The sequence below is a fragment of the Manduca sexta genome, chromosome 18, assembly GCF_014839805.1.
Source record: "Manduca sexta isolate Smith_Timp_Sample1 chromosome 18, JHU_Msex_v1.0, whole genome shotgun sequence".
In the NCBI taxonomy this organism is placed as follows: Eukaryota; Metazoa; Arthropoda; class Insecta; order Lepidoptera; family Sphingidae; genus Manduca; species Manduca sexta.
The window spans coordinates 7,337,763-7,365,754 of record NC_051132.1 but is presented as its reverse complement, the minus strand read 5'-3'; the positions used below and the strand labels follow the sequence as shown (position 1 = coordinate 7,365,754).

At 34.1% G+C, this 27,992-nt stretch overlaps 1 protein-coding gene across 2 annotated transcripts; it reads right to left on the bottom strand.

Annotated features, from left to right (window-relative positions):
- Positions 1-37: 37 nt before the first annotated feature.
- LOC115452108 (probable sodium/potassium/calcium exchanger CG1090) lies at positions 38-27,926 on the bottom strand. Of its 2 annotated transcripts, none has more exons than XM_030180560.2 (16): positions 27,527-27,926; positions 15,850-16,066; positions 14,950-15,095; positions 14,770-14,871; positions 13,611-13,752; positions 13,205-13,315; positions 12,870-13,047; positions 12,431-12,577; positions 11,976-12,070; positions 11,492-11,598; positions 11,176-11,319; positions 10,928-11,012; positions 8,312-8,476; positions 7,997-8,099; positions 7,514-7,644; positions 38-7,305 (listed from the first exon to the last, which is right to left on the bottom strand). In XM_030180560.2, the coding sequence occupies exons 1-16, from the start codon at positions 27,536-27,538 to the stop codon at positions 7,106-7,108; spliced, it is 2,085 nt and encodes a 694-aa protein (XP_030036420.2). In that variant the 5' UTR covers positions 27,539-27,926; the 3' UTR covers positions 38-7,105. The 2 variants fall into 2 exon arrangements, with proteins under 2 accessions (XP_030036420.2, XP_037296056.1); XM_037440159.1 differs by lacking the exon at positions 27,527-27,926 and adding an exon at positions 16,450-16,811.
- Positions 27,927-27,992: the final 66 nt, after the last annotated feature.

Below are 27,992 nucleotides of genomic sequence, written 5' to 3'. Positions count from 1 at the left end.
TTTAATTCTCTAATTCAGTTAGAAAAAAAATACATTATACATTTTTACACTTTATTTAACATTTTAATATAACTTACAGTATTTAACAATAAATTATTTTCACATTAATGTTGGCCCGCACGCGAACCATTACAGAACACCTAATTGCTAAGGTAACATTCGAGAAAACACCGACATAGAACAGCAACAAATAGATACATTGATTACATAATATGTAAGTACTGAGGGAATAGTAACATGCACCGAACATTAATATAAGGATTGGTACTTTACATTATATAAAGGTAAGTATATCTACAATATGACACAGAAACCTAACATCAGTTTAAGTTTATTTCAAACCACGGGAGTTGAAATATCTTTTTTAAAGTTTACATTAGGCCGACTCTCCTGCGTTTAGACCGAAAACAAACAATATTTCAATATGTTGTTATACGAAAATTATGCATTCCGAGAATTAATTAACCAATTGTAGTGGCTAATCTATTGTTTTTTATGTTCATTGTTATAGTCAGTTATGAGACACCCAAACGAAATAAAATAAATAATAACTATTTTATCATGTTGTCGTGCGGCGATGCCTATAGGTAATTCTAAAAATAATACACTTACAGGAGACATGGCCTAACATTTAAGACTAACAAAACGTGTACGTTCAGTAATGTATATATAAATATGAACAGATTAACATAATTGATAATTTAACAGGTGAGCGACTACTGCTAAAATGTATATAAATGACTAGCTTACACAACTACACAACTAGATAAAGCGACTTCCCAAAATGCAGCTATATGAAGCAAACAAAACTATCTTCAGCCAAATTGAAACATAATTTAGGTCTTAAGCAGTCCAATAAATTATTTTTTTTCCCTTATTACAAAAGTATGTTGCAAATGGTGATCAAATTAATGAACTATAATATAAGTTTAGGCGGTAGTTTATAAAAATTGCTAATCAACACGCACACCTACATATTCCTAAAGACAGTATCAAATTGTAGACAGGAAAGAACGGCAATTATAAGATGTCACAATCAATTTTGATTTTGAAAGATGTTAGGTACTTATTTATGAATACTTATTTTTTTTCTAAGAACTTACACGGTATGCGATTATGTAAAAATCAATTATTAAAAGTATGACCTATCAAAATGTCTATGCTGTACACTCTTTTAATAAAGGTGCAAGATATTGATAAAAAATGAATGATGTATAAACACTGACGGAACTATAGCATATAGCTATATTGTCGCTCGCAGAGCTTTTTCAAATGAACCACTAGACCTCAAAATTTTAAGAGATATTAAGATTCAAAGAAACTTGACTTGGGGTCACTTGTACTGATCTTATAAGAAGAAAATAATTTTGTTAATTGTGAATACTTTTTATTTAATTTTTTTTATTGCCTTTTTAGACTTTTATTAGGTCAATGAATTTACGTTGTGATCCGTGGCATCATTACTAAGACGTATTTGAGACCCCTATAAAAAAAGGTTTAGTAGGGTAGCTTTAGGAGGTAGGTACCTACAATATACACTTATGCGTAGAATCGTTTACAAAGTTACACGGTAGCAAATATGAAATATCCTACTGGTTGAGATGCCTCCGCGTTAATAATTCTGTGAGGGATATAAAAACTAAAGCATAATCTAGTGTCGCAAATACTTCACCAATATTAGCGGAACATAATTTATGTATGTTCTTTTTTATTAAGTACATAATATTATAAATTTTAAAAGTTTTTTTTTTCATCATATTTAAGCAGTAGCTGTAATAAGTACTTTATATACGTATCGTGCGATTACCTGCTCTTTATTTAAAGCAATCAGAACAGTTCTTTTACCAGGTTTCAGGCCTATACTAATTTGTATCATTCGTTTTTTGATCTCATTGAAGCGTATTTATTATACAAGTGTAGCTGACATAATTGATTTTAAATTAACAAATCCGAATTACATTGTACTTAAACTCTATATAATTGATAAACATCAAATTGACATTATTAATTGATGCCACGATTTTAATGGTACTTTCCTATAGTTTCATAGGTAGTACTACTTTCATGTCTTTGCGAGATACAAATAAGTTTTCTCCTTTTAAATGTTCGGTGTATTCGCTTACTTGCAGTTCGCGATGTATTGACCGAACAAAGACTTAAGTAGTATAATTAGTGCAAAACTTAAATAGCATTAGGTACAAAAATAAGATACATTTTAAGAGTTGCTATATAAAATAGAACAATCATAATATAGTTATATTACATAGGTAAGTAGGTATAGGTTCTATGAATTACATGCATTTTATATAATACAATTTTAACTCGGTGGCGCTTTTTTGTAAGCGGTTAAACCTTCCTAACACTTTATAATCGACTAAATCGATGTTACCTATATGTTTTGACATACCTACATCAATTCAAAATGAGCGAATATATTATCAGAAACGGACAAACATTTCATTGGTTATCTAAAGAGTGCACTGCATTGTTGTTATAACTTATAAGTATTGGGTACACGTTGGACATTAATCATATGGAAACATTGTTCGCATTATGTACTATGTGCTTCGTAGTTGCGTAAAATGTTAAAATAGACAAGGACCTTACTTTAAAAACCTACGTGTAACAAATAAAAAGCTCATGGAACTTCAATATATGAATAAGTGCTGAATATTTTATTATTACCATTATCGTTTAAACTAATACGCCAGGGATAAGAGGATAGAGATGAGAGTTTAAGGATCTAAACACATCTTTAGAAAATCGTTAGTCCGCTTCTGTTGAAAGCAGCTAATTCAATCAATTCATTGACAATTGTTAATTGTGTGAATTTCATGTTAATTGACTTCGAAAGTTGTCTGTTACATATTGTACAATTATTCAATTATGACAGATATAATGACACAATTAAAAGAGCAACAATGTGCATAACTCATTTTATACTATTGTCTGATTAGTTGTTAGGGATATCCCAACAACGATATACCTTTTGAATCAAAACAATATTTCAGCAATTGAAAAAACTTTATTAAATTGTATTTTAAATTATAAATTAGTAGTGAGAAGGTATACCTATCACTGAGTATATGAACCATTGAAGAAGAAAAAACAATAACCGGTACCAATTAATATACCAAAAATTGACAAGAAATAAATATATACTAAAACATAGACATGCCAGCCCGAGATTTGTTTTTTAAGTGCTTTTACAAATACAATTTTGGACAGCGTTAATGTAACTACACTATATTGAATTTAATTCCCTTTTTGTCCTGGAACTATATTGTATCAAGTCAGTTAAGAACCTATTAAAGTTAATATCTACTTAGTAGATAGTTACTAAGATGGCTCTTTTACAATTAAGTATCTATGATGGATCCAGGTAGAATACAATGGATAATGTTAGTAAACCAGCCACGAAAGGACAGCAACTTTAAATCATCAAAACGCTTCTGTGTAGAAACCTAGAACTTCAATCGACATATTCTTTATCTTAATTTTAAATAAAGTAAACTAAATTTAATTGATGGAAGAAAAACCATTGTTGATACGGACACTAAAATTTAAAACCGGTTTGAAACTTTAAATTTGTTCACTTACTTTTGTAGTTTGCACAATCGGCTCCGGTCTCAATTTTGTTAAAAGATGAATAAATAATAAATTAACTGATCTAAATTTATTTAAACTTTTAAATGTCAAGAACAATTAACATTTTATGTAAACATATCCAGCAAAAATGAGTTATGATTGCAATGTTCTTTTAAAGTGTCGAAATTTTATTATTACGCACTTAGCTAAGGAAAATAAGAAATCTACGAAAGTACTGAGTGTTTAACAATTATAATATACGAAGGTAACACTGAGATAAAGATTTTTTTGTATGAAACAAAAATAAATTAATACATATTTAGTTTAGATTTTACATTTTTATTTCATTAATATAATTAAATATATTTTTGTTGATCTAGTTTCTAGGTTACATGGAAATTAACTAATTACAAAATACAATTATGCAATATTACAGAATACAATCCAGTATTGAACCCATACATAGTTATATTTAAGTATGTATGAAATCTACACAAAATTTAACATCTATAGAAAATATTTACTACCATAGACATAAATACGATACACTACCAGCAAAAATCCTATTAATCTCATAATAGCGTATTTTAATTGATATTTTCAGCTTAGCCGAAAATGTTTTACCTAACATTAATATCATTATATCCAAATACACATATATGCAATTCTAACTCTACATAGATCACAGAATTGGAATGGAATTAAACGAATACTTTAGAATTAAGTTGGGGTAAAACGAAAATTGGAAGAGACGGGTGAGTAGAGGTACCTGTGAAGTGTCGTGAATATAGAATATATCAGTCGAAGAAAAATATAAGATTTTATACATGAAAATAGAAATGGAAGATCCCACGTAGTTCCAAATAAACTAAAATCTACATATTCAGAGAAAATAAAATCTAACTAGTTTTATTTATTTCTTTCTATATAGATATTTGGTAGCAAAAATGCAAATATTCCTCTAAAAAAAGCGTTGTCCTATTGTAATTCGTAAATTTCTCGATGTTTTTGAACTTTTCTTTAAATAATTTTAATGCCTTCTGTTAAAAAAAATAATTGAAAATAAATAAGAAGAAATATTAGGTTTTTGTTTTGTCTATTAAAAATAAATCATTAAACATGATCTGAATATATCACGATATTATTTTTCTAGAACTAATGAAATATTCATAAGATGATTTTCATAAATTAACAAAGTTTTTGTCTATTTTCCACATTACTAATTTTGGTTTTCATTTCAGGATTTGACCCACAGTGAACATCCCTAAATGCAAGATTCATTTATTTATTAACTAAAATTATCCCATCAGTACAAAGTTTTTTTGATATACTTACAAATGACTTTAAACAATTGGGATTGTTTATTTATAAAGACCGTTAAAGGGATTATTAAAAATAATATGTAAGTAGGAAAAAAGGGTGAAGAGAAAGTGTGTAGGTATCATTCCAAAATATCAGTTAATATTTTTGTGCGTTAGCTATTTTAGTGGGAAAGCTATTTACACGACTGCCACATTTAAAATAATTAAAATTAACAAAAGAAATGGTAGCTCTATGTTATGATAATCTATTGCTTTTTAGGGTGTGAGAAGTATTCACACTGAGTGTTCAGTGTTATGTTATCCACATCTAGTGTTTATGCACCACATATCTACTTAGCTGTAAATACTTCATAAAATTCCTTTAGTATTTTCCATGGGGTTATATTATAAAAAACAAAACGAAATCTACTTAAACTTAAAGCTTTCACTAAGTCGCATTTCATTTTTACAGGCAATCCTGAATATCCATATTGTAGAGCTATTAGTTATCTTGTTTTAGTTGCCGATGCTTCTTCATTAAACGTGACATTGTTTATAATATTGTTTAAAGGCCATCGATTAATAACGTGATACGTTAAGATGGAAGGAGGTGGTGAACGCAGTGTGACATTAAAAGAAACGAATGGGGCGCACGCCGCGCCGTCTGCATTTGAGCTAAATTCCGACCACCACTATTTGATGTTGATTTTATTAAAAAAGAAATCCTTAATCTTGGAACAGTTGTTATTTTATTTACTTCTAGACATATAATTGCAAAACATGTGACATCGCATTAAGGGCGAGAGAAAGAGGGAGGGAGGGGAGGTTGGGGGCTGCAGGAACTTGACCAACTGTGAGAAGGACGGGGCGAAGGGTCAAAAAACACGAGATTAGTGTGACTTATGTAATTCATGGATGGCCCTTTAAACGGCAAAAAAGATTTTTATATTTAATTTATGCCTTGTATAACACGTTACATTCATCATTGTTTAAAATACATTAAGGCCTTAAATAACATTTAGAACCTAATTTCTGACTTGCGTTAATACTATGCCTGGTTTACATGTGTTTCTTGTCACCGAGTATTTAATATCATACACTTGCCTCAACCCCTTTAGTGAGAAACAATTTAATATGTAGTTTTATCCTGTAATTAAATACTTTACTGCATTATTTTATATATTGTAACAATATTCTTTAGATGTGATAGTATTTATCAACACAGAGCAAATATGAATAGAGATATTACAAACGCTTGCTGCAGGTGACAGCTGCATGAACGAATGCTCGGGAAATGTGACATAAATCTTATAGTCAATTTGAACACACATAATATAATAATATGTTATATGCGTGTATTCTAGCGAAATTTTGAGATCACAAGGCTTGGATATTGAACACAGCGGCACAGCGACTCTATGTTTTGCGACACTAGTATTTATATGTTATAGAAACCATCGCAAGCGACATAATATGTCGGTGATACAATACCGTTGTTTGCGAATAATGATTATTATGTTGCTAATCTACGCACACGATTGCTAAATTATAACAACAAATTCAATCATTAATTAAGGAAGTCTTTTGTTTCACGTTAACTTTCTTTATAATCGATTAACTTTTGTTCATTAATAGTAATACAGTCTGCTATAATATAGTAAGAATGAGAAATATAAACTACTTAAGTACATTTTGTTCTACTTAAAATGGAAAATTGTTTGGTATTTATTTTTTTTTCTTGTAGGGAAATAAAACTAAAACACTATTTACCGAAGGCTTATAAATTATATTACTTTAAGTAAGCTTTTAGATATTAACCGTTATAACTGAGCTTTGTACCGTCTTCAGATTAAACAAGGAATATAGAAACAAATGAGGAAAATCTAAAGGACCTTATTGACGGTACTATTGAATTTTTAAATGTTATAACGATGTCGAACCTGCAATTTTTGGCTTTAGCATAAACCAATGTAAATTGTGTGCAAGGACATTGACAATCAAGTTTGTTAAGATTTTCTCACTTAAGGAACACAATTGGTACTCAAACGTCACATATAGCCGTAATATCAGAAACTACAATAACAATGCAAACCAACTGGTGCTATCATTGTATATAGTCTCAACAAACCAAATAAGTACATGGCAACTAGGACCAATAAAAATTACAACACCGTAGTAAGGTGAACCAATAAAAATCAAAACAATCGTGCCAACGTTTAGAAGTTAGAGATGCAGTCAGGTTTGTTGAAGGGCCCGAAGACGTTGAGTTCGTACAAGCTGGCCAGAGTGATAAACAAGATGTACCAAACCATCAGCACCGCGCCGTACTTGCGATCCAGCTTCCAGCCGTTAGCGTGCGTCGCCACCACAAGGAAGACCACGGTGGAGAACAGAGACAGGGTTGAGTAAATTAGGCCTGGGAAGAAAAAATGGCAGTTATTTCTTATTTTGTTACAACAAAACCTATGCTCAAAAGGATTTTTCATCGACTTGATAAGGAATTTTATAAAAAAGTCTGCAGGAGTTCATTGAATGGCGGTGTTATCCCAAAAATCTTTTGATTTGTATATTGCAAATATTTTAGAAATTAGAATTTCACATTACTAATACATGTGTTTAATTACCTTTGCTGTAAACGTTGACGTGGCTACCGGGCTGAATGATGGCGGTTTGAATGAACCACGGCAGGCCGAGGCACACCAGGATGTCGAACACATTGGAGCCAACGGCATTCGACACCGCCATGTCACCGTAGCTGAATTGCAAAATGTGTTTCCAGGTATTAAATATAAATCAATTTTAAACATGGAGCTATTTTATTGTATAAGTAAAAATTATATGGCTGAAAGTATTACAGGGATAAAAAGGGCCATGTTGGTAAATCTGGCAAGTATAGGTGCTTAAAGATTTAGATTCCATGGCTCTATAAAATTACTAATAAGTAAATTACTTACCACTTTTATCACTTCTTCTAATCGTATTTTAAATTACCCCTTAATAATTTATTAAACTACACTTTTCTTCACTTCCTCCAAAGTTTCTTAAGTTTTTTTTTATTAATTTTTGTCGCGTATCGTATTTTAAATCTGTCGTCTTGAAGCACTCACCCCTCTTTGATGACGGCGAGTGATGACAAAGCGTCAGGGACGGAGACGCCGGCCGCCACAAACGTGAGCCCCATCACAGTATCAGGAATGCCCAAAGTGTACCCTGCAACGAATAGAACGTGTGTTTCACTAAAATTTATTTGATCGAGCCCTGATATTGTATTCAAAAGTGATGAATATATTTAGGAGTTTTATCCAATTAAACAATGTTAATCAACTTAAACTTTATTTTTGCAAAATCAAACCATAAACTTAGTTTATTAATTCTATTTAAAACAATAATTTAATATTTATTTCGTTTTTCGATCGACTTACCAATAATGGTGATCATCCACACCATGAAGTAAGAGTAGAAAGAGATCCAGAGCATGGAGATGATGAAGGTTACAGGGTACCAGGGGCCGCGGCAGTCCGGCATAGTGTGCCGGCACGACCAGTGGATCGGGAACGCCACGTACCAGCACGCCAGCTGCAAGTGATCTGCAGGCACAGAGTAGTTTTAGGAATGTAGCTAGTGTTAGTGTAGGTGGGGATCATCGACCGTACAGCCTGATCATAACAGCTATCGGCTTTGGTAAACCTATTTAAACAAATAGAGTTAACTTTCTATACGTCGATGATAGGAATAGTGTTTCGATTCTGGTGGTGGTCATCACTTTGCCATTTTGAAATAACGATGCATTTCATAAATTTTCGTCAATGGTTTTTGATTAAGTTTAGCAGCTATCAGGTTTAAATAAGGAAGACCCCACAATGGGATATATGACTCATATTCGGTTAATATATTCGGTAATATGAAAATTGAAAAATTAGAAAGAAATAAAAATAATTTTAACAAAAAATTAAACCGCCTTCAAAAACCACTCAAAACCAAAAAATAATTTCACATAACAGTTATATATTGGATACCAATTTTGGAGTCGGTGCCTAATTAAAATTGCTAGTTAGCTAACTAAATATAACTAAATATAGCTATATTTGTTGCATAGTCCATGTATGAGCTACATTTCTTTCAAATGAATTAAAAGGAGAAGGTTCGCGTTTCTACTAACAAACATACACAGTGAAAGGTGTAATACCAAGCACATGTATGGTGTTTCATCTTTTTCTTTCCTCTTTTTTCGGGGCAGGGAGTAATATACCCACATTTGACCAGCTATATGTAACAGGGGAAGAATTTAGGTAGTGTACAGTTCACAAATTTAAATATTTCCTTAATAGTTTCCATTTGCTGTGCTGCGGCGGTGCGTTTATTTCCGGTGATGATCTGACTTGCTGACTTTGTACGCTGGCAGCACATTGTTTTCGTATATTTGTTAATATATTTATCTAGCTTAACTAGCAATTTTAATTAGGCACCGACTCCAAAATTGGTATCCAATATATAACTGTATTGTGAAATTATTTTTTGGTTTTGAGTGGTTTTTGAAGGCGGTTTAATTATTTGTTAAAATTATTTTTATTTTTTGTTTTTTTTTGTGTTAGTAAAAAATAGACCGTCTCAATGGCATAGTTGTGTTTTGCTCACGATACGATTATCGCGCTGAGGAGTTACACCTCTGAGTACCACTGAAAAGGGGAAAAGATGTGATGCTATAAATATGTATGTAAGAAGGAGATTCAAGCAAACCTAACGCAAAAACACAACTGATATATTTGGCTCACAGTACAACTATCGCGCTGTGGTGTTACACCTCTGCCTACCCTGAAAAGGGGAAAAGGTGTGATGCTATATATATGTATGTAAGTAAGAAATAGAGGCAATTAAACCCAATGTAAAAACACAACTAATGTGTTTCGCTCGCAGTACGACTATCGCGCTGAAATGTTACACCTCTGCCTACCCCTAAAAAGGGGAAAAGGTGTGATGCTATATATATGTATGTAAGAAGTAGATTCAAGCAAACCTAACGCAAAAACACAACTGATATATTTCGATCATACAACTATCGCGCTGTGGTGTTACATCTCTGCCTACCCCTAAAAAGGGGAAAAGGTGTGATGCTATATACATATATGTATGTATGTAACAAGTAGAGTCAATTCAACCCAACCCAAAAACACAACTGATATATTTCACACACAGTACGACTATCGCGATGAAATGTTACGCCTCTGCCTACCCCTGACACGGGGAAAAGGTGTTATGCTATATGTATAAGTTTGTGAGAACTACAGTCAACCAAACTCAATGCAAAAACATAACTAAATACGTCACAGGAAAGCTAAATTCGCGATTTCGTTTTCTTGGACGACATAATTATTCTAGTTTTTTTAATTTTAAAACCAAACTACCGAAGCGATGTTGAAAAAATTTTTATGGGACCAATCTGGAGAGACATTTTTTCGAATAAAAAAAGAATTTTCCAAATCGGTTCATAAATGAGCAAGTTCTGAGGTAACAAACATACAAAAAAAAAAAAAAATTCACGTCGAATTGATAAACTCCTCCTTTTTTTGAAGTCGGTTAAAAGGTACACACATGTTTATATATCATAAATACCTACATAGCAAAAAATATAAAATACCTATACCATAAATAAATACTGAAATCGATATATTTTTGATTCGTATTTTAAATACTTGAGGAAATACAAAATTTTGCGTCAAATTTTATATGATTCAACTACTCTATTTAGTTAAAAGAAATTCCAATTAAGGTTATATTTTTCAATTTGGTGATTTGTCACGTAATATAACTATTACGATTTACGATTGTTATTAACCAGAGTTATTAACTGTTTGTCTTGTCAAACAGATCAGGTATTCCAAATTTTGTAACCGTCAAATGGAACATGAAGATGAAGATATAGACAGGCCGATTTATTATGCCGACTTTCAAAGAATGTTTTATTCTCTTGCTATAATATGGTAAGTTACTTTACCGTGCTAGTTATAAAAAAGAAAATTACTTTATGTCATGGTACATACTAGCTCCGATGGGCTTGACGAGCGGATCGACTGCAGTTTCAGGGTTGTACTCCTTGGCTTTGTAGTACGCAGGCATATGTGGCATCTTAGGAATTAAAAAATGAATAATTTTTAATCTCATTTGTAATAAGTTTATTGTTGATGTAATTTACAAAAACTCATATATGAAACAAAAGGCTCACGTGAAATAAATGTAAAATTGTAAAATGATTTAAAAAAAAAAGGCTATATTAGGTAGTAGTTTTTACTTGTGATTGCTGTGGCTGTTGTGGCTGTTGTTGTTGCTGTTGCTGTTGTTGCTGCTGTTGCTGTTGCGGTTGTTGTTGGGAAGGGTTCTGGCCAGCGTATTGCTGGGTGCCCGCTTGCGAGGCGTTCCAGGCCGTCGACTGCGTCTGGCAATTGATAAAATGTATTTTGTTTTATATTTGCATGGTAAAGTGCCATATTGTACTTGATGATAAGTGTAGTCCTACAAGTTTACGAGAAATACTGCGTTTCTTGTAGGTTGCTAGTTGGTGGTATACCGCCATAGCTGAATTACGGAACCTGTAATATTATAATTACCGTATCATCCCATGCCTGGTTCGGGTCCCACGTCTGGTTGGGATCCCAAACGGGGGTGGGGTCCGCATTGTACGCCGCGTTGTCATAAGCGCCATTCGGGTTGTAAGCTGTAAATGTGAATGAAATTAAGGGCATAATATTATTATAGTTTTTTTGTAGTTTGCTACAATATCTACTTCATTTGAAACGAATAGTTCGAATGATGTGACTGTAAAATCTCTAAAAGTATGCGTAATGTCCCTCTCAGTAGTAGGGGAGGCCCGTGTTCAGCAGTGGGCAAGTATATAATACAGGGCTGATATTATTATTATGCGTAATGTAATGAAGATAAAATGTTTCATAGAGTCTCGAGAGTAAGTGGGGTAAATAATGACAAATGACAACAACGGTTGGACGGGAAAAAGTTATGTTGACCTGTATACTTTATTATTTCTAAACTGACGTCATTATCTTACCGTAAATTCTCATTGAACTTATTACTTACGTGCGTTCTGCATGGGTGTCTCCTTAGTCTGTCCGTCCATCTGAACATAGTCACTATCGGTGGCCGGTGGTGGCGCCGGTTGTCCACCCGCACTCCTGAACACAAAGCATTTGCAGCATGTTATAAATAAATCAGAATATTTGCTAAGTAGAGCCGATGATTTGTGTAAAATGATGCAAAATTAATTTGATAATAACGACGGTTGATAGTAATATATCTCAAAATTAAAAGACGTGTTTACTTAGGTACCAATTCAGTTCCATTTAGCAACTTTAGTTTTTCAATGAAATATATCATTAAGGCAAAGGTTCTATGATTGAGTGAAACCCGAAAAGATGAAAGTTAGATTACTGGATCTACAAACTCCACGTAGAATATTTAAACCCTTTGATGATATATATAAAGGACATTTTGTAAGGCGAATATTCTTGATCCTTGTTGTGCTTGTGTGCTACCTGTAAGTGACAAGAGCAGCCTGTTCCTCCCTGGTGGGCAGTTTGAAAGGCAGTGGCAAGGTGAGGGCCCATTGTTCCAGCTGAGTGTTGAATCGAAGGGCGACGCAGTACACGCCGTACATTATCAGCATGAACAAAGCTTCTGGCCTGTAGACAATAGAGTTTAGTAATTAAAAATATTTCTTATTATAACTTTTATGATATTGGTTTCAAAGTTCTTGCTCAAATAGATATGTGTTGAGAAAAACTATACTACGTAAAATATATCATCTTATGATTAAATATTTATTAAAGTACATTAATAGCCACGGACTTATTATATAAGTCATGAGTTAAAAAAAATACTAAATACTTTATACCCAAACTGGGTATGTTTCTTTGTCTCACTCAAAATCATTCTAGACTAGTTATTCTAATGATCGTTAAAAGAATTTCGTACCAGGAGACGTATTCGTTAGCGATGGTGCACAGCATCACGAGGATGGAGATAGCGTAGAAGAAGCAGTCGCGGCAGAGCGGCCACCAGTTGAGATGCGACACCGTGCCGGCGCACAGCGCGCACACCGAGATCACGAACATTATGTTGAACACGGCTGAACCTATTACTCCAGATACGCCTGTAGAAAGAATTGTAGATATTTAGTAATTACAAGGAGAGCTTATTGTAATTTTGTAAAGTATATTTTTATACGTCTGGAGAAATCACTTGATTATAGATATTAAATCGGGAAGTTGTAATAGTTAAAGGAAATATGACTGATGCAAGGGATGTACCTATATCGTCCTGCGCGCAGAAGACTCCAATGACAACAGTGGCGAGCTCCGGAGCCGAGCTGCCTGCGGCCATGAATGTAGCGCCCGCCACGTCAGGAGCTAGCTTCAGTTCTACAAACAAATGTATGTCATACACGCTTCTACTTTTTACTTCATACGTTGTATTTTATACCATGAATGATGCTAGGTAAAGGATTTGCCATTTATATTGTTGTAAAAGGTATTGAACAATTACTTTTAAAAAATAAAGAAGTAAAGACACTGAATACAACAAACCGGGCTACATCAACAATTAGATAACATAGTATTAGTACTTACATATTAATACATACACATTACATATTATGCAGTAAAATCCAGTTGGTAATTATTTGAAACCAGGAAATTATTCAGAAACAAATAAAACCTTCGCAGATCCTGTCGAGGCTCGAGACGAAATACTCGTCGCAGACGATGGCCAGGCCAATGAAGGTAAACACCGCCACCAGAATGTGAATGATTAAGCCGCCATGCTTGCGTGCGTTTTGACCCATGAGAGGCTTAGGGAACTAAAACAAAAGAGGATATACGATATAGGAGGATGAAATGAGGAAGAATTTGGAAGCAAGTCTTATATAAAAATATATTACATATACTGCATAGTTTTAGTCAATTTGTTGAATCGGTTTAAGATAATTACCATAAATCCGACGCAGTTTTAGTGTAGCATAATATTATAGCCTAATTAATAAACACTAAATAAGATAAAAATAACGCAAATATAATTAATTTTTATAACAAAAATATTATAACGTTAATTCATTAACGAAGTGCGCAGACTTTTGCTTCGAAATTTCTGAAATTATAGTCGTAGAAAAAGGCGGCGATAGCCTAGTAAAAGGCGGCGATAGCATAGTAAAAGGCGGCGATAGCCTAGTTCGGTGTGGAACGGACTGCCGAGACAAATGTCCGCAGGTTCAAATCCCAAGGGCACACACCTCTGACTTTTCTAAAAAATCATGTGTGTATTCTTTGTGAATTTATCGTTCGCTTTAACGGTGAAGGAAAACATCGTGAGGAAACCTGCACATCTGAGAAGTTCTCTATAGGAATTTCGAAGGTGTGTGAAGTCTACCAATCCGCACTAGGCCAGCGTGGTGGACTAAGGCCTAAACCCTCTCAGTAGTAGAGGAGGCCCGTGCTCAGCAGTGGGCAAGTATATAATACAGGGCTGATATTATTATTATTATTATTAGAGTCGTAGAGTCCTCGGCCCTAATTATAAAGGCTTCAGGAAAATAATAGCATCAGAGACAAATATTAACAAATCATTAAAAAGATTTCAGGGATGTAAGTTTGCATTCCTATTGAAGTGGAGGAGAGTGAGGAACTAATAGAGCAGAAACATCCAACTGTTTTCACAAAAGCGGGTTTAGAGCACCTGAAATATCATTGGTATATTCCTTCACATTTTGTCCATGTCACATTTCAGTGCAAGTGCACCATTAGTGATACAAAAGTGTTTGAATCGTTCATTACGGCTATCAAAACAAAATTGTAAGAGCATTTATTGTAACTGTACTAACCTGTTCAATCGCTGGTGGAGTGCAGTTCGCCCTGTATGGATGCACGGTTGGTATCGGCCACGCAGCTTTTTCCTTTTCCCGTAGTTTCGTCATTGTATCGGTCTATAAACAATATTTATATCAATGCAACAAATGTGCAGTAAACTAACATTTTTTTAATGTATAAATGTTTCACAATACCTCTGTATATCCAGCGTCTTTTTGAGTTTTTTTATCTTCATCCTCCTCCTCTTCTTCAAGAGATTTCATTGTCTTCTTATTCCCCTCTATTTCATTTTCTTCTTCTTCTTCGGGATTTTCTTTGCCTTCTTCAGGCTTTGTGATTTCTATCCATATAACATTCATGAGATAAATAATATAAGAAATAGAAAGTTATATAGGGCAATTTGGACATTGCTTTAATAAATGAAACCATATACTTGTATTTTTGAAATCAACACTTTACCATAAGTTATTATAACAACAGATGTAAAATAAATAAGTGTAATAATAATAAAAAATAATTTTAATTTTATATAGCCCAGGGCAAATATTAATACACGAAGGAAATTTGTCGGTAACATCATACTTTTAGTTGAAAATATAACATACATCATCATTTTCGTCCTAAACTACAAAATGCTAAAAAAATCTGAATACTAAACCCGGGATTTAGGCGAAAATATTTGTTATTCATAAATGATTTAGGCACAATGTCAGCAGAGATAAAGATGAATATGTAGTTTTATTTAGTAGCGCAATGTCAAAACTACCCTGTTTATGAATTACTTATAGATAAATATAGCATGATGGGTAAATTTTCATTTCTGCGTACCTAACGAGTTCTGGTCACGAGCAGTTACGAGGTTTATCATTGCTCAATATCGACTCACTAGTCACATTAAGTAGTTAAAAAATAATAATGGATAAACACTTAAATCACTGAAGCAATTTTTACTGTTTAATTATCTGTTTAGAATTGACCGAACAACATAAATACCGATAAAAAGTAAATTAAATTAAAGTCAATATTATCAGTTTAAAATTATTATATACATTCATTCACGTTTTGAAAACGTGTATTATATTCAGAGACTTTACCTTTCGGTTCATCTTCCTTCTTGCCAGCATCGTTAATCACAGTAGTCTTATCATCAACAGTTACCATCCGCGGCGTGGCTACTTTGTCGTCCATTTTTTCAATGTCCGCAACCGGTTCAGACGCGGTAGACGCGCTGAACACGGCTTGAAGTACCGAATATGCTATGAAGAACACAGACACGGTGAGCCATCTGTGCCGCCGCGGCCTCCGCATCCTCTGAACAATAAAAATTGATTCATTCTGTTAATACAGTACATTGATCCCAAAGTGGTCCAGGTGGACTCAAGGGATCCACGGGAGACTTGACGGAGGTCTACGTTGGCGTGACTAAAAAATAGAGGTTCAGAATTCGTAAGCGGGGGTCCACGAATTTTTTTCTGGTTTGATAGTATAGTACTAAAATGTTGGCTTGACTTCACCTATCAATCTAGGCAGATAATAATTATAGGGATCGTAAGCTTCACGGTGACCCAACATAACCCCCGCGATAGCTTAGCGGTAGCTTTAATGCACTTTTTCTGCGAAACCTAAAAATCAAGAAACGTCTACCGGAACCAGCAAAATTTTGAAAGGGTTTATGAGAAAAAAAGTATACGAACCTCTTCTGTCCTAGGTAAACGTAAATTTATTGTAAGGTATATCATCAGCTCTACGTATTAACATTATAGTCCTAAATAAGTAGATTCAACGACGGAAATTAAGTATGGACAATATAGTCCAGTTATTTAGGAAAGTTTGATTGTAGTTTCGCGATTCAGTAATAACTATAATATTAAACAAGTTTATGAACATAGCGGGATAAGTCTGTAGAGATTTAGGATTTAACCTAAAAGCACTCCAGTGATCATAATATTCAGTAAAATAACAAATGGTGCCTAAAATTAGTACCTATTTTCTATATACGTAATAATATTATTTTAAATATGCACGAGGGATAAATAACCTCAAAGGTGTTCTGAAGGCTGTATGACATTTTAAACATGCATGGACAAGAAAAGACAATAATAAATATTTTTTTTGAAAAATCGCCTTCGAGGCCGAGTAAAATCTCTTTACAGATATTAATAAAAAATGCCATGCCGCCTACATAGCGCGTTGGAGATTTCTGGCGATAAAATCGTGTTTATGTTTCCGTCGTAAATGTGGCCATAAAACGGATTAGTTGAGCAGCAAATTATAGAATTTAGATGGACATTATATTAAACATATAATCTATAAAGTATAATAAAATCCGACAGTGCACGAGACAATATCAGACAATGTAAACTTCAGGAGTTATAATTATTGACTACGGAGACTTTTATACTAGTTATGACATATTTGGCTGCTTTTGATAATCCCTCTAGAAATCTTTAGGGGAGTTTTACGTTTAGGATTCGAACTTATGTGGCTGCTGATGATATTATATTTATTTCTGAAGGAACTTCAGTCAAAGTCGAAGAAGTCAAAGCTCTCATCGGCCTGATTGAGGGGTATGAGTCATCTTATCAAAGAGAAAATAAAATACGCACCGAGCAATGGTAGCGCTTCATAAAATTTGTCTTTAACCAGAAATCTTTATATAAAATTAGGTTTTTTGACAGAATTTCGCTGGAATTGAATGCCTTATAAGTTGAAAAATGACATGAACCGGTGACGTAGATGGCGTGTTCACATTTACAAATGAGTCGACATTTTCCGCTGGCGACGCGCCGTTCAATAAATCGCGTGATGACGACGCGAGAAGTCTAACCGGCTTACATCCGACAAATCCTTCTATAGCTTAAGCGTCAAACACTTCGTAGGTATTGAGTTTATCACTTCTTCAAGATAGTGAATAAATCTTATACATGAAATTGGAAATTAATGAATACCGTAACTAAATTTCCATTATTGTTACAATTTGTTTATTGGTACCTTATACGCGCTATCACTGAGAGGAGCCAATTCTGTTGCTTTATTCCCCATAGTGCAACGCTAGCAAAACAATAAACACTTACAATGTTTAATGCAAAATTTATTAAGCTGTAAATTTACTTTGTAAAGTTCACTAGTACAAACAGACGAGAGTAATAAACGTTCAAAAAAGGCAAAGTTCTTTATTAAGGTACCAAAATGTGTTTTCATATACACGCCATAGTTAATAGTAAAAATTAAAACAAAAAACCGAAAATAACACAATTCTAACGAAGTTGACCTCATCGATTATAATTCGAGTAGTGAGTTAGTGTGAGATAAGTCCACACATCCCGAGGGACGGCTTATCGTCCCTCCGCGAGGGAGGTTATATAGAATCAGCGCCACGCGGATCGGGAACGCTCGCTCGTGGAGTACACTGCAGGCCACAAAAACTGAGTAATTTTATATGATTTACTTTTATTTTATTTGATTTTTTATAACGAGAGCAGATAAAATTGTATATGTTTTGTAAAAGCGTTTTAGAAAAACTCATTGTTTTCTGATAATCTAAAAACTTAAAACGTTTTCTCAAATAAATAATAGTATTTTTATATTTTTATCCTACATGAGAGATAGGTGGCCCATCGTAAAAACTAAACTAAATTCTTTCTGCAATGTTTCAAAAAGGTTGGTTGTGCTGATATGAAATCGAAGTGGAATAACAGCAGATGAAAGATTATATAATACTAATAACATTTTAAGAATATACTGACATCATAATGCTATAGCTTTGGTAATTGGCATGACTGTATAATAGACATCACTCGTATCTTTTAATTTGTTAATAAAGATATATATAGAAAGAAAGATAAAGGTAACAACAAAAATAGTAAAAAGATGTTTGCGTAAAAGTAAATTGTGTTAAATTATTTGTCGTCAGTGTACGGTAATTCGCGGATTCTCGACAGCCAATACAGCAGTGTACAAACACGCTTTCCGCGGCATTTTCACGGAATATTTGCTTTCGCAGGGTCTATTCAACTCACAGTCACGTAAATTTTATGCGAAATGTTATTGGACTGTATATTTTCGAGACCCGAAATACGTATAAAAAATATTGCTGAATAAGAGAGAGGTTTTAGGAAATATTCGGCTATTTTACGATACATAAAATAGTTTCAAGCTTGTTTATTAAAGGGTAGGAATATGAGCCTAAGACGGTAAACCATTCTTTACATCAGATACAAATTAAATGCTGGGAAATTCGCGTTTATTCCTCGAATATATAATTTAGATTATCATCCCTGGGGCTGGCTAGAGCTGCCATTATTCTATCAATTTTGGTTTAATTTTTAATTTAATATTTATCAGAGATAAAATTATTTAATGTGATTTTAAAAATAATAATGGATTTCAGCAAATTTCCTGTTGGTACTTGGAGGGCTCTAGGCGTACTTTTAGATTTAATACTAAAATAGATCAATGACGCGGTTAATTAAGATTTATTAATGTTTCGTTATTACAAAACAAAGGCGTAAAATGTGTTACAAAATTGAATACTACTTATAATGGTTGAAAAACTATCATATAATGTCAGTTATTAAAAATGGAATGATATGATTAGGCAATGTAAATCTTAAAATTCGCATCTAAACTGTGTAAAATAAATTTTTCTGCCAATATTCAATCCGAAATGTATTATATGCCCGAAATTGGATTCCTGCCAAACATGTGGCGCCCGATAAAATCAAAGGAGGGAACTCTAGGTTCTGCAGGCATCCTATGACGTTGGCATTGGCACAATGTAGATGCTCTGAACCCCCTCTTGTACATATACGTGTAATGGTATGGGGATATGTACTGTACGCATTATTAGAAGTGTTAATATTCATTATTATTATTTGACCGAAGTTAACATAAAGAAAACCTTGTTCCCAAGTCCTTGTTATTTATATGATTACAATTGGTATTGTATTAAGTAAGTTAAAAATATTAATTTTAATTTATATTGCCGCAGTGCGGCTATGCACTTTTTGAATTTAATTAGTGTTTGTGAAGTGTCCTAAATTGTTATTACATGTTGTGTCGAACATCAATAGATTTATAGTTTGAAACTTATGTTGTGTAATTGAATATTTTGTAATGAGTTTTACTGACTGCCGTTAATATGAAGAACGGGGTTAAAATACATTCGGAAACCCCTTCGGGTCTAAAAGTTTGATCTACTCAGCACGGGCGCTCTCTCTTGGGATTGCAGAACCACGTGTCTAAGTTTCAGTGCTTTCATACGTAACACTACTGTATAGCAAGATTTACCTGCCTTATCACCAATTTTAAGTAATTTATAATTTTTTATTGAATTTACAGCATTCATTTACACTTTATTGTTACCCCATTTTAAGAAAATTCAATTTGTAGTTCGTGCCATAGGTTCATACTAGCATATGCTTGTTATTGTTCTGAGAGTACAGCTATTTATATTTATAACAATTTTAATTTGAATAACACCGACGCCGAACAGAAGAGGGCTCTTCCTACAACCGTCCTACGTCAAAAGAAACGGCCAGAATGGCTGACGCGCCCCGTCCCTCTCTCTACCCTTACATTTCGGCGATAGAGGCGAAACGCTCAGACCCCCGCGTCTCACCTTATACTGGTTATACTCACACTCGCAACTCGTCCGATCGATAGCTGATGTACGTGTTTATTGCACTGGAGTGTTTCATTCCTGTTTACGGTATTAAAACGGAATTTGTATCCGATTGAGCGTAACATACACGATATTTGAATGAGATAGGTCAATGTTAAACGATGTAGATGGTATATAAATACCATAATATAACATAAAGCTTATGCTTTATTTATTCTACTTTTTTGATAGTGTTTTTGATTGTTAAAAGGTTATAATAAAGGACACCTGTAAGATGTAGGGATGTTTATGCGGCACATTTACGGCGGGATAAAGTATTGATCTGATTTTTCTATAGTTATCTTTTTTGTCATCTAAAACTGATTGTATTAGGTATATTTTATTGAAACCAAATGCAATTTTTTGTGATTCAATTATAAAAATTATTAACCATAACGCGAGTGTTATAAATATGTGAAATGATGCATTTGCGATAAAAAATTTACATAGTGATTTTTATTAATATTTGTGAGTATCCGTTTTTGACTGTGTATCTATATTTTGATCATTGTCTCGAAATAAAATAAGAAAAATTATAATATAGTCTGGAAAACAAAAATCGCTTGATATTAGTAGATTACTCGGGCTTTCGTAAGCACTACAATTACCCACTATAAACAATGTAACGCCAGCTTGAACTTTGAATACACAGTGATCGCATAGAGATGCAATTATTACTGTAAGACACCAGGAATTCTCATAAATATAGAAACAGTCATCATCATAGTAATTAAATCTTATAACGTTGCTGTAACCACCCTCTACGAATTTTATGACTATTTTTAAATGATTATTCGTAAAATATAATTTAATGTCTTGATTGGTCCTCATAATATGGCCATAAAGACGGTATTTTCAACATTAAATCCAGAAACCTTTTAGATTATAAAAACTTTAAATTAAAATTTGAACGAAAGTTTTCTTACTACTTTCGCAATATTTTCTACGCTACGTAGCCTCGTAGCATGTGTCGAGTTATCGTAGCACATTGTGACGGCTACGACGTCATATTTTACCAACATTTTTGTTTATTTCGCTCATAGTTACACACGTACTAAGTTATGGTATTTTAAATATTATTATTTAGGCAATAGAAAATAAATATCAATTTAAGCATAAATAAATTGATACTTATTATGTAACTAATAGTATCATTTTCTTATACGCCAGATTTGAAAAGGGAATTGTGTTTAACAGACTTTATCAACTTGTTTTATTATATTTTATTGTTATACCTACAATATGAAATCACGAAGAAACCTCTGTCAACTCGATGTCACTTCGTTCGTCAAATGTCGTAGACCGTAGCCATTTAAAGCCAGTCAAAGCCTCAAGCGAACGTGCCGTGTACAGATATGGAGTGAATAAAAGCTGCCAGTTAATTTTATTGGCTCCGCGCGAAGTGCCAGTCGGATTATCTGCCGGCTTTCATGCTTGATTGGATTATCACACCATACGAGAGCGGAGCGATTTACTCAATACTATTCACGCATGATATGCTAATGATTATTTGTTTGCTTTCTCTATGTGTTTACTTGAAGACGAAAAGTTAGATACTTATTGAATAAAAAATATTTTATTATATTATTGTATTGCAAATTAATTTCGATTAAGAAGTAATAGGAGTAGTACAGGTTGATTTCAAATTGTCCCATATAATAACTGGCAAATAAGATCGTCATGTTGGATAATTCCATGTGTAACTTCCATGCGTAATCTTCAAGTATTTGTGTGTTTTGTTCAATAAGTACTTTAGCATAATTTGGTCCAAACATTTCCGTTAGTGGGTAACAGAATCTCGTGTCCCCGTTACCGACAGATTAACGTGTCGTATGTCGTCGGTGACGTCACGCCCTCTTGTGCCACCCTGATGACATCATCCACCCTCCACTAATGTGTTTACTTACTTTTGAGACGGCACTAATGCCGGAATTAGAAGAAATCTTTTATAAAAGTAAAATGCAAGTTGGTGTTTTTTTCACGAACTATTTGTTATTGGAAAAAAAAATCATATGATGTGAATAGGCAGATTTATTAAATAACTGTCTCTGAGCCCGACGGAATTTGTTATTGATTACATTTCAGTATGTTATGTAGGTACTATAAGGAAGGTCATAAATATAATTTCAAGCTGTTAGTGTCTGTCAGATATTTTTTAGAATGTTTCGACGTAAATCGGCATGGATAGGTTGCGGAAATATGATATCTTTTTAAAATATCTTGCAGTGGCGAAGGGTGAACTATTTCGAACGGAAACCCGACACAACATAATGTATATCGTTCTAATTATAATTAAATTTTTACTTAAATTTCGAAAGGTAAGCCGACAGGAATCGGATTATATGGACTCTTCGTCACTGATATCTTATACATTTATGAATAACTATGTATATATGACGTCTATGACATCTGACGTCACACTGACAAAGTCGAACTAGTGCATCTCTTTATGCCAGAGCATAAATGGAACTGGGGTAAGCGCAAGTGGCTCTCCACAAACATGCGGCGCGTGGCCCACGTGAAAGAACGGCTTAAATCTCTATTATATCGCATTCATCAGTCGCGCTTAACCTTCCGCTTTTGAAGATGTTTCTATGTGATGCGATGATTCCAATGACGTGTCAAACGGTTATGCTACAAGGGAAAATAGAGTAACGAGGAGTATCACTAGCGTGTCCCTTTGTTGGATACTGTAGACGTGTTAATGAGTGGTCCTGAGTACATATCGCTGGTGGTAGGATATATTTTATATCCGCTCGGATAACGAGCACCGTATACGAGGTGTTAAAACCCGCAATTATGGCCCACGTAAGTGTGTCCCGTTCTGGGATCAGCCTGTGTGTATCCGGTCCCAACAGGCCGGCATAATTGTGTCGTCTGCCTAGGAGTAATCATTCTCTTCATCATCTCCTGACAGTCGACATTCTATTGGACCCCATGCCACTTACCATTAGGTACAGTGGGGACACTTCGCGGTACACGTATAAAAAAATATTGCTAGAGTTCCAGTGCATATTGGTTTAACTTTTTTTAAGAAATGTTTGGTGTATTTTAAAATATTCGAGACAAATATAATTAAAAAAATTGATAAATGTTCTAAATTTAGATAAGAATAATTATTTACGAATGACAATGTTAGCAATAGTGTTTAAGTTTCTCGTATTGAATTTACATAATAAGAGCTGAATAACATTGACGCCCTTTTTTGAAAGACAAAAATAATTCGTCGCGTCTTCAAATGGATTAATTGAATGACCTCAAGTGATTATGCAGGACAATGTCTGCCAGCCGAAATCCTGTATATATTACTTAATATATACATTAAGCGAGGTCGCGCCCTTGTCCCTGGCTAGTCTCCAACATGTCTGAAGGAGATCTCCACTCTGTCTGGGATCTTCATTGATCGATGTATTTTGGTGCAGGCTCAGAATATATGTTTGAAAATAACGTGTCTTTGATACTTAATAGCAAGCATCTATTAAAGAGGATTGACACGTAAAACGTATTTAGTACTTTATTCTGCGTTATATTATATGCAATAGAAACTTCCGTAGATATAACTTGCCGACTTTGATTGTAGATTGAATTATTTCAGTGTAGTGATATTAGACCAACTCTTTTTATCAAATTAAATAAACTAACAAAAGTACAAAGTAACATAACATAGTAATCCTGCTTATATCAGTTTTAGATGTGTTTTAAAAAAATCAATCTAAGATTTACTGATATTACCACTTTGCCGTATCACATACCTAATATTAATATCCTAAACGGGAGCAAAATTATCCTAAAGGTTCCTACAAAATTCAGACCACAAAACTGCCCCTAGCGATAGAACATAATACAAGTAATAAGTTGGTACAGGCTCCGAACGGACTCGCATTCAGATAACGAATATTATTTCCGACTTGACAAGGGTCCATGGAGTTGGTAATGTGACAATTTTTCATAACTTGGACGTGGCGCCAACTTACATGATTGGAGATTTCGTTCGATACATCAAATGATGACCGAGATATTTCAATGACATGCTGAAGGCTATGGATTTACTCGGTCGTTTTTTTACAAGTTTAGTTTTTCGTACGATGACTGACGTACTTAAAATCTCAATACTAGTGAGAGATATTTTTGGTGATAGTATGATATTGGAATATTTTTGGTCTTATGATGATTATATATATTATGTAAATTGTCTTAGTTTGTTATGAAAAGGTTGTCATGGTCGGGTCGGGATGGGCTAAAAAAATATTCTGTTTTTTAAGTATTGACTTACAAACGAGCAAATGTGTCATATGGTGCGATGTGTGCTCTTTGCCGCCTATATTCAAAAAGAGCTATAGTGCCAGTGCGGCCTTTAAAGAAATGATATAAGAAAGAGGAAAAGAGTTGGACGTTCCGAAATGGTGGTAAAATGCGGATTTCTTCACGTAGGTTTTCGAGACAATAGTACTATATCAGTTGAATCGGCATGACCTGTCCATGCTGTGGACTGTATTACTCAGAAAGTGTCCTTATCATTTTCTCTGTTTATGCTTTAGGGAGAAGTTATTTATGTGTCCTTCAAATCAGTTTTATTACAATGCGTTATAAAACATTAAACATGTTCCTAATAAAAACAGACTAAAATCGTACTCAATAATAGGGGAAGTCCGTGAACAAACGAATTACAATTTGTCAATTCAGCCGCCGTGGATAACTTATAAGCGCGACTTCGAACATCGTAATTGGAATATTTTTTAATTAAAATACGCATGTTAGTTAACAAAATAGGTATAAAATCAAATTACCTATAGAAAAGAATCATCCAAATTGAGATTAAGGAAATAAAGGATTTTATGAAGGCTTGCTATCGTTTAAATTAGGTAACCTAATGCAAACGCCGCTTCATACAATCAAAAACCCTGGAAATTAGAGCTTATAGATCAGGGGCCTTATTCTCTATACCACAAGTTATTTTTACGGTGCGTAACAAGAACTTAACGCATCTCGTCGCGTTTAAGACAAAACAAATTGGCATACCGAATACTATTCCACGGCAATTTTACAAATATAACGTACCCGGCCGTGTTATAAATTTACTGTGTCATAGAGAATAAGGGCCCAGGCGTGGGCAGGATATTGCTGATCCGGTTCACGTTTTGCTTCACTGATCGATCGTTGAAGCAACCGTAATGGAAAAAAGTATTTCTATAGCACATTTTTAGAAAATCAGTTTTCTACGACTCAGAAAAGTTCAGGGTTTTAACGAGACATTTTGAAAGTGCCACCCGACGCCAAGCAAACTCGGACAAATCTGGGGAAAGTAGGGCGGATAGCGGCTGTCTCATGTACAAACCAGTTTCAGCAGCTAGTTTTGTAGCAGATTACTTAGAGACAGGACTTTTTATACATTATATAATAAATTTTCTATTGAAATCTTTAACTAACCGATGATCAATAACTGTAATAGAGTCACCTAATTAATCTCAAGGTGAATCAGCTAATAACTTTAATATATGACTGTTTTTTTATTGGTTCTTTAAAAAACCCTTTTTAATACACACGCTCACGCCTTTAATCTCAAAAAGGGTAGGCAGAGGCGCAACTGGAGCACGAAATTTCCACTGGATGTATTCTTTCTCTGAATTATATCATTCTATCCCATATCTCATCAATTATATCAATTGGGAGCGGGCCTATCGCCATATCAGACAGAAATTCCAGACTTCAGACTGATACTGAGTAGAAAACCCCAATCACACTTTGCCCAACCCAGGGATCGAATCCGACACCTAACTCCAGTCGTATCGTAATACAACTACGCCACCGAGTAAGCCATCCATATTAATAGAAAATATACAATAAAAAAGAATTCACATGATTACGAGCATACATAGTAAAACGGTAAATCCGTTAAAGAAAATCTAGATATAGATTGATTAGGTTCTCCGTCGTTCAGCGATTTTGCGGTTGCATCGATCTTACGTTACGTTTTGACATAATCTTTCAACTCTTATTATTCTGGGGCCTTATTCTCTATCCCGCACGTTATTTTAACAGTGCGTAACAAGCACGTAACACAACGCGTCATGTTTAGGACTATAGAAATTTGGCTTACAGAATACCTTTACACGCACATTTCTCGAAGATAACATGACACGGCCGCGTAACGCGTTTACACTATCATACAGAATAAGGGCCCTGCTCTATCATATTACAGAGGCAAAGGGTCCATATAACCCGATTCTTACCGGCTTCCCTTTCGTAATTTATGTAAAATCTAATTATCATTAAAACGATTTCCAAACCTCATTTATGCATATTATTAGAACCTATAAGTTATGTCTGTAAGTTGTGGCTTGCCTATTGGAAAATTTCATCCTTCACCACTGTTACTCGATAATAACTAGCTTTTTACCGGCATGTTTTCTGTTGAACGCGATTTCAAATTGCATAGAGAGTATTTAGTCTTTGCATTTAGATTCCTAAACTACATGTATCAGTCACATAACTTCATGGACAGCGTCTAATCGTTGTACCAAGACTTAAAAAATAACTGACGATCCTAAAAGTGTTCTATGTGTGTTGTTATTAAAATAAATTCTCTTTAAGGAATACAAATACCGACTTAATAAAATGACGATAACAGTTATAGTGACCCTTACGCTGACCCCCGGATATTGTAGGCAGACAATAGTAGTAAATTACTCCAGGACGCAATGTTATCTATAAACAATGTAACAACACAATATAACCATAATGTGATAAAGCATATGAATATTGCAAAAGGACTAAACAATGAATCGAATTCGATAGATTTTAATGATTAGCTCACATTGTTTTAAATTAAACGTTCAATTCCGTTAATTGCCATATACGCGACAAAGCAAGGTCTATCGCGTAGAAAAATGAGATCGTTCCGATTTTATCATGAATGAGTATTGCGATAATGCGCGATGATTAATAGCTAATATGAATTCTGTTAGTCAAATAATATTATTATGTAAAAAGAATGCAAGAAAGAAATGAGAATATTTTATTATTGCGAATATTGAGTATGAGTGGTATATGATCTAAGGCGAGTATGAGTGTCTAGGTAGGTAACATTTATAAATGGTGGGAGGGCTCACCGTAGGCTGCATGACGCCTGGCTGCCGGCCAGCTGTTTCGAATGTAGCTCGCTATTTATACGCCCAGGATATCGATTTTGCCCGGAACTGTTACGTAACTTACACACGACACGGAAGTTGTTCGGCGCCCCTGGCTTTCGCCGGAACTCATTAAACGCACATCTTTATCTTTGTTGAATAAAAATAATATAAATAAAAAAATGAACTCTTATAAAGTGTACGCTTTATAATGAATTTGAAATGAATACGATGGAACACTTGTGTTATAATTATTTGGTATTTAATTTAAAAATGGAAGGCGGGAATTGACTTAAATTTTTTTTCTCACAATTTTGATATACCGGTGTGGCTAGTATCGTTGTCCGAAAGAGGCTGGATAGGAGCGACTAAGCTCAGTGGCGCCACCGGGCCGACTGGCGGCCGGTCGCGGCGATTGCGCGGTTTTCAACGCATACAAATAATGTTG

What these genes read in the sequence shown, in the direction of transcription:
- LOC115452108 (XM_037440159.1), bottom strand. Translation starts at nt 16,494, where the DNA reads ATGATATACCTTACAATAAATTTACGTTTACCTAGGACAGAAGAG. An exon ending in GTTTACCTAGGACAGAAGAG is followed by an intron (nt 16,067 to 16,449) that starts GTTCGTATACTT and finishes TTTATTGTTCAG; the next exon opens with AGGATGCGGAGGCCGCGGCG. An exon ending in GTGGATGATCACCATTATTG is followed by an intron (nt 8,100 to 8,311) that starts GTAAGTCGATCG and finishes TATTCGTTGCAG; the next exon opens with GGTACACTTTGGGCATTCCT.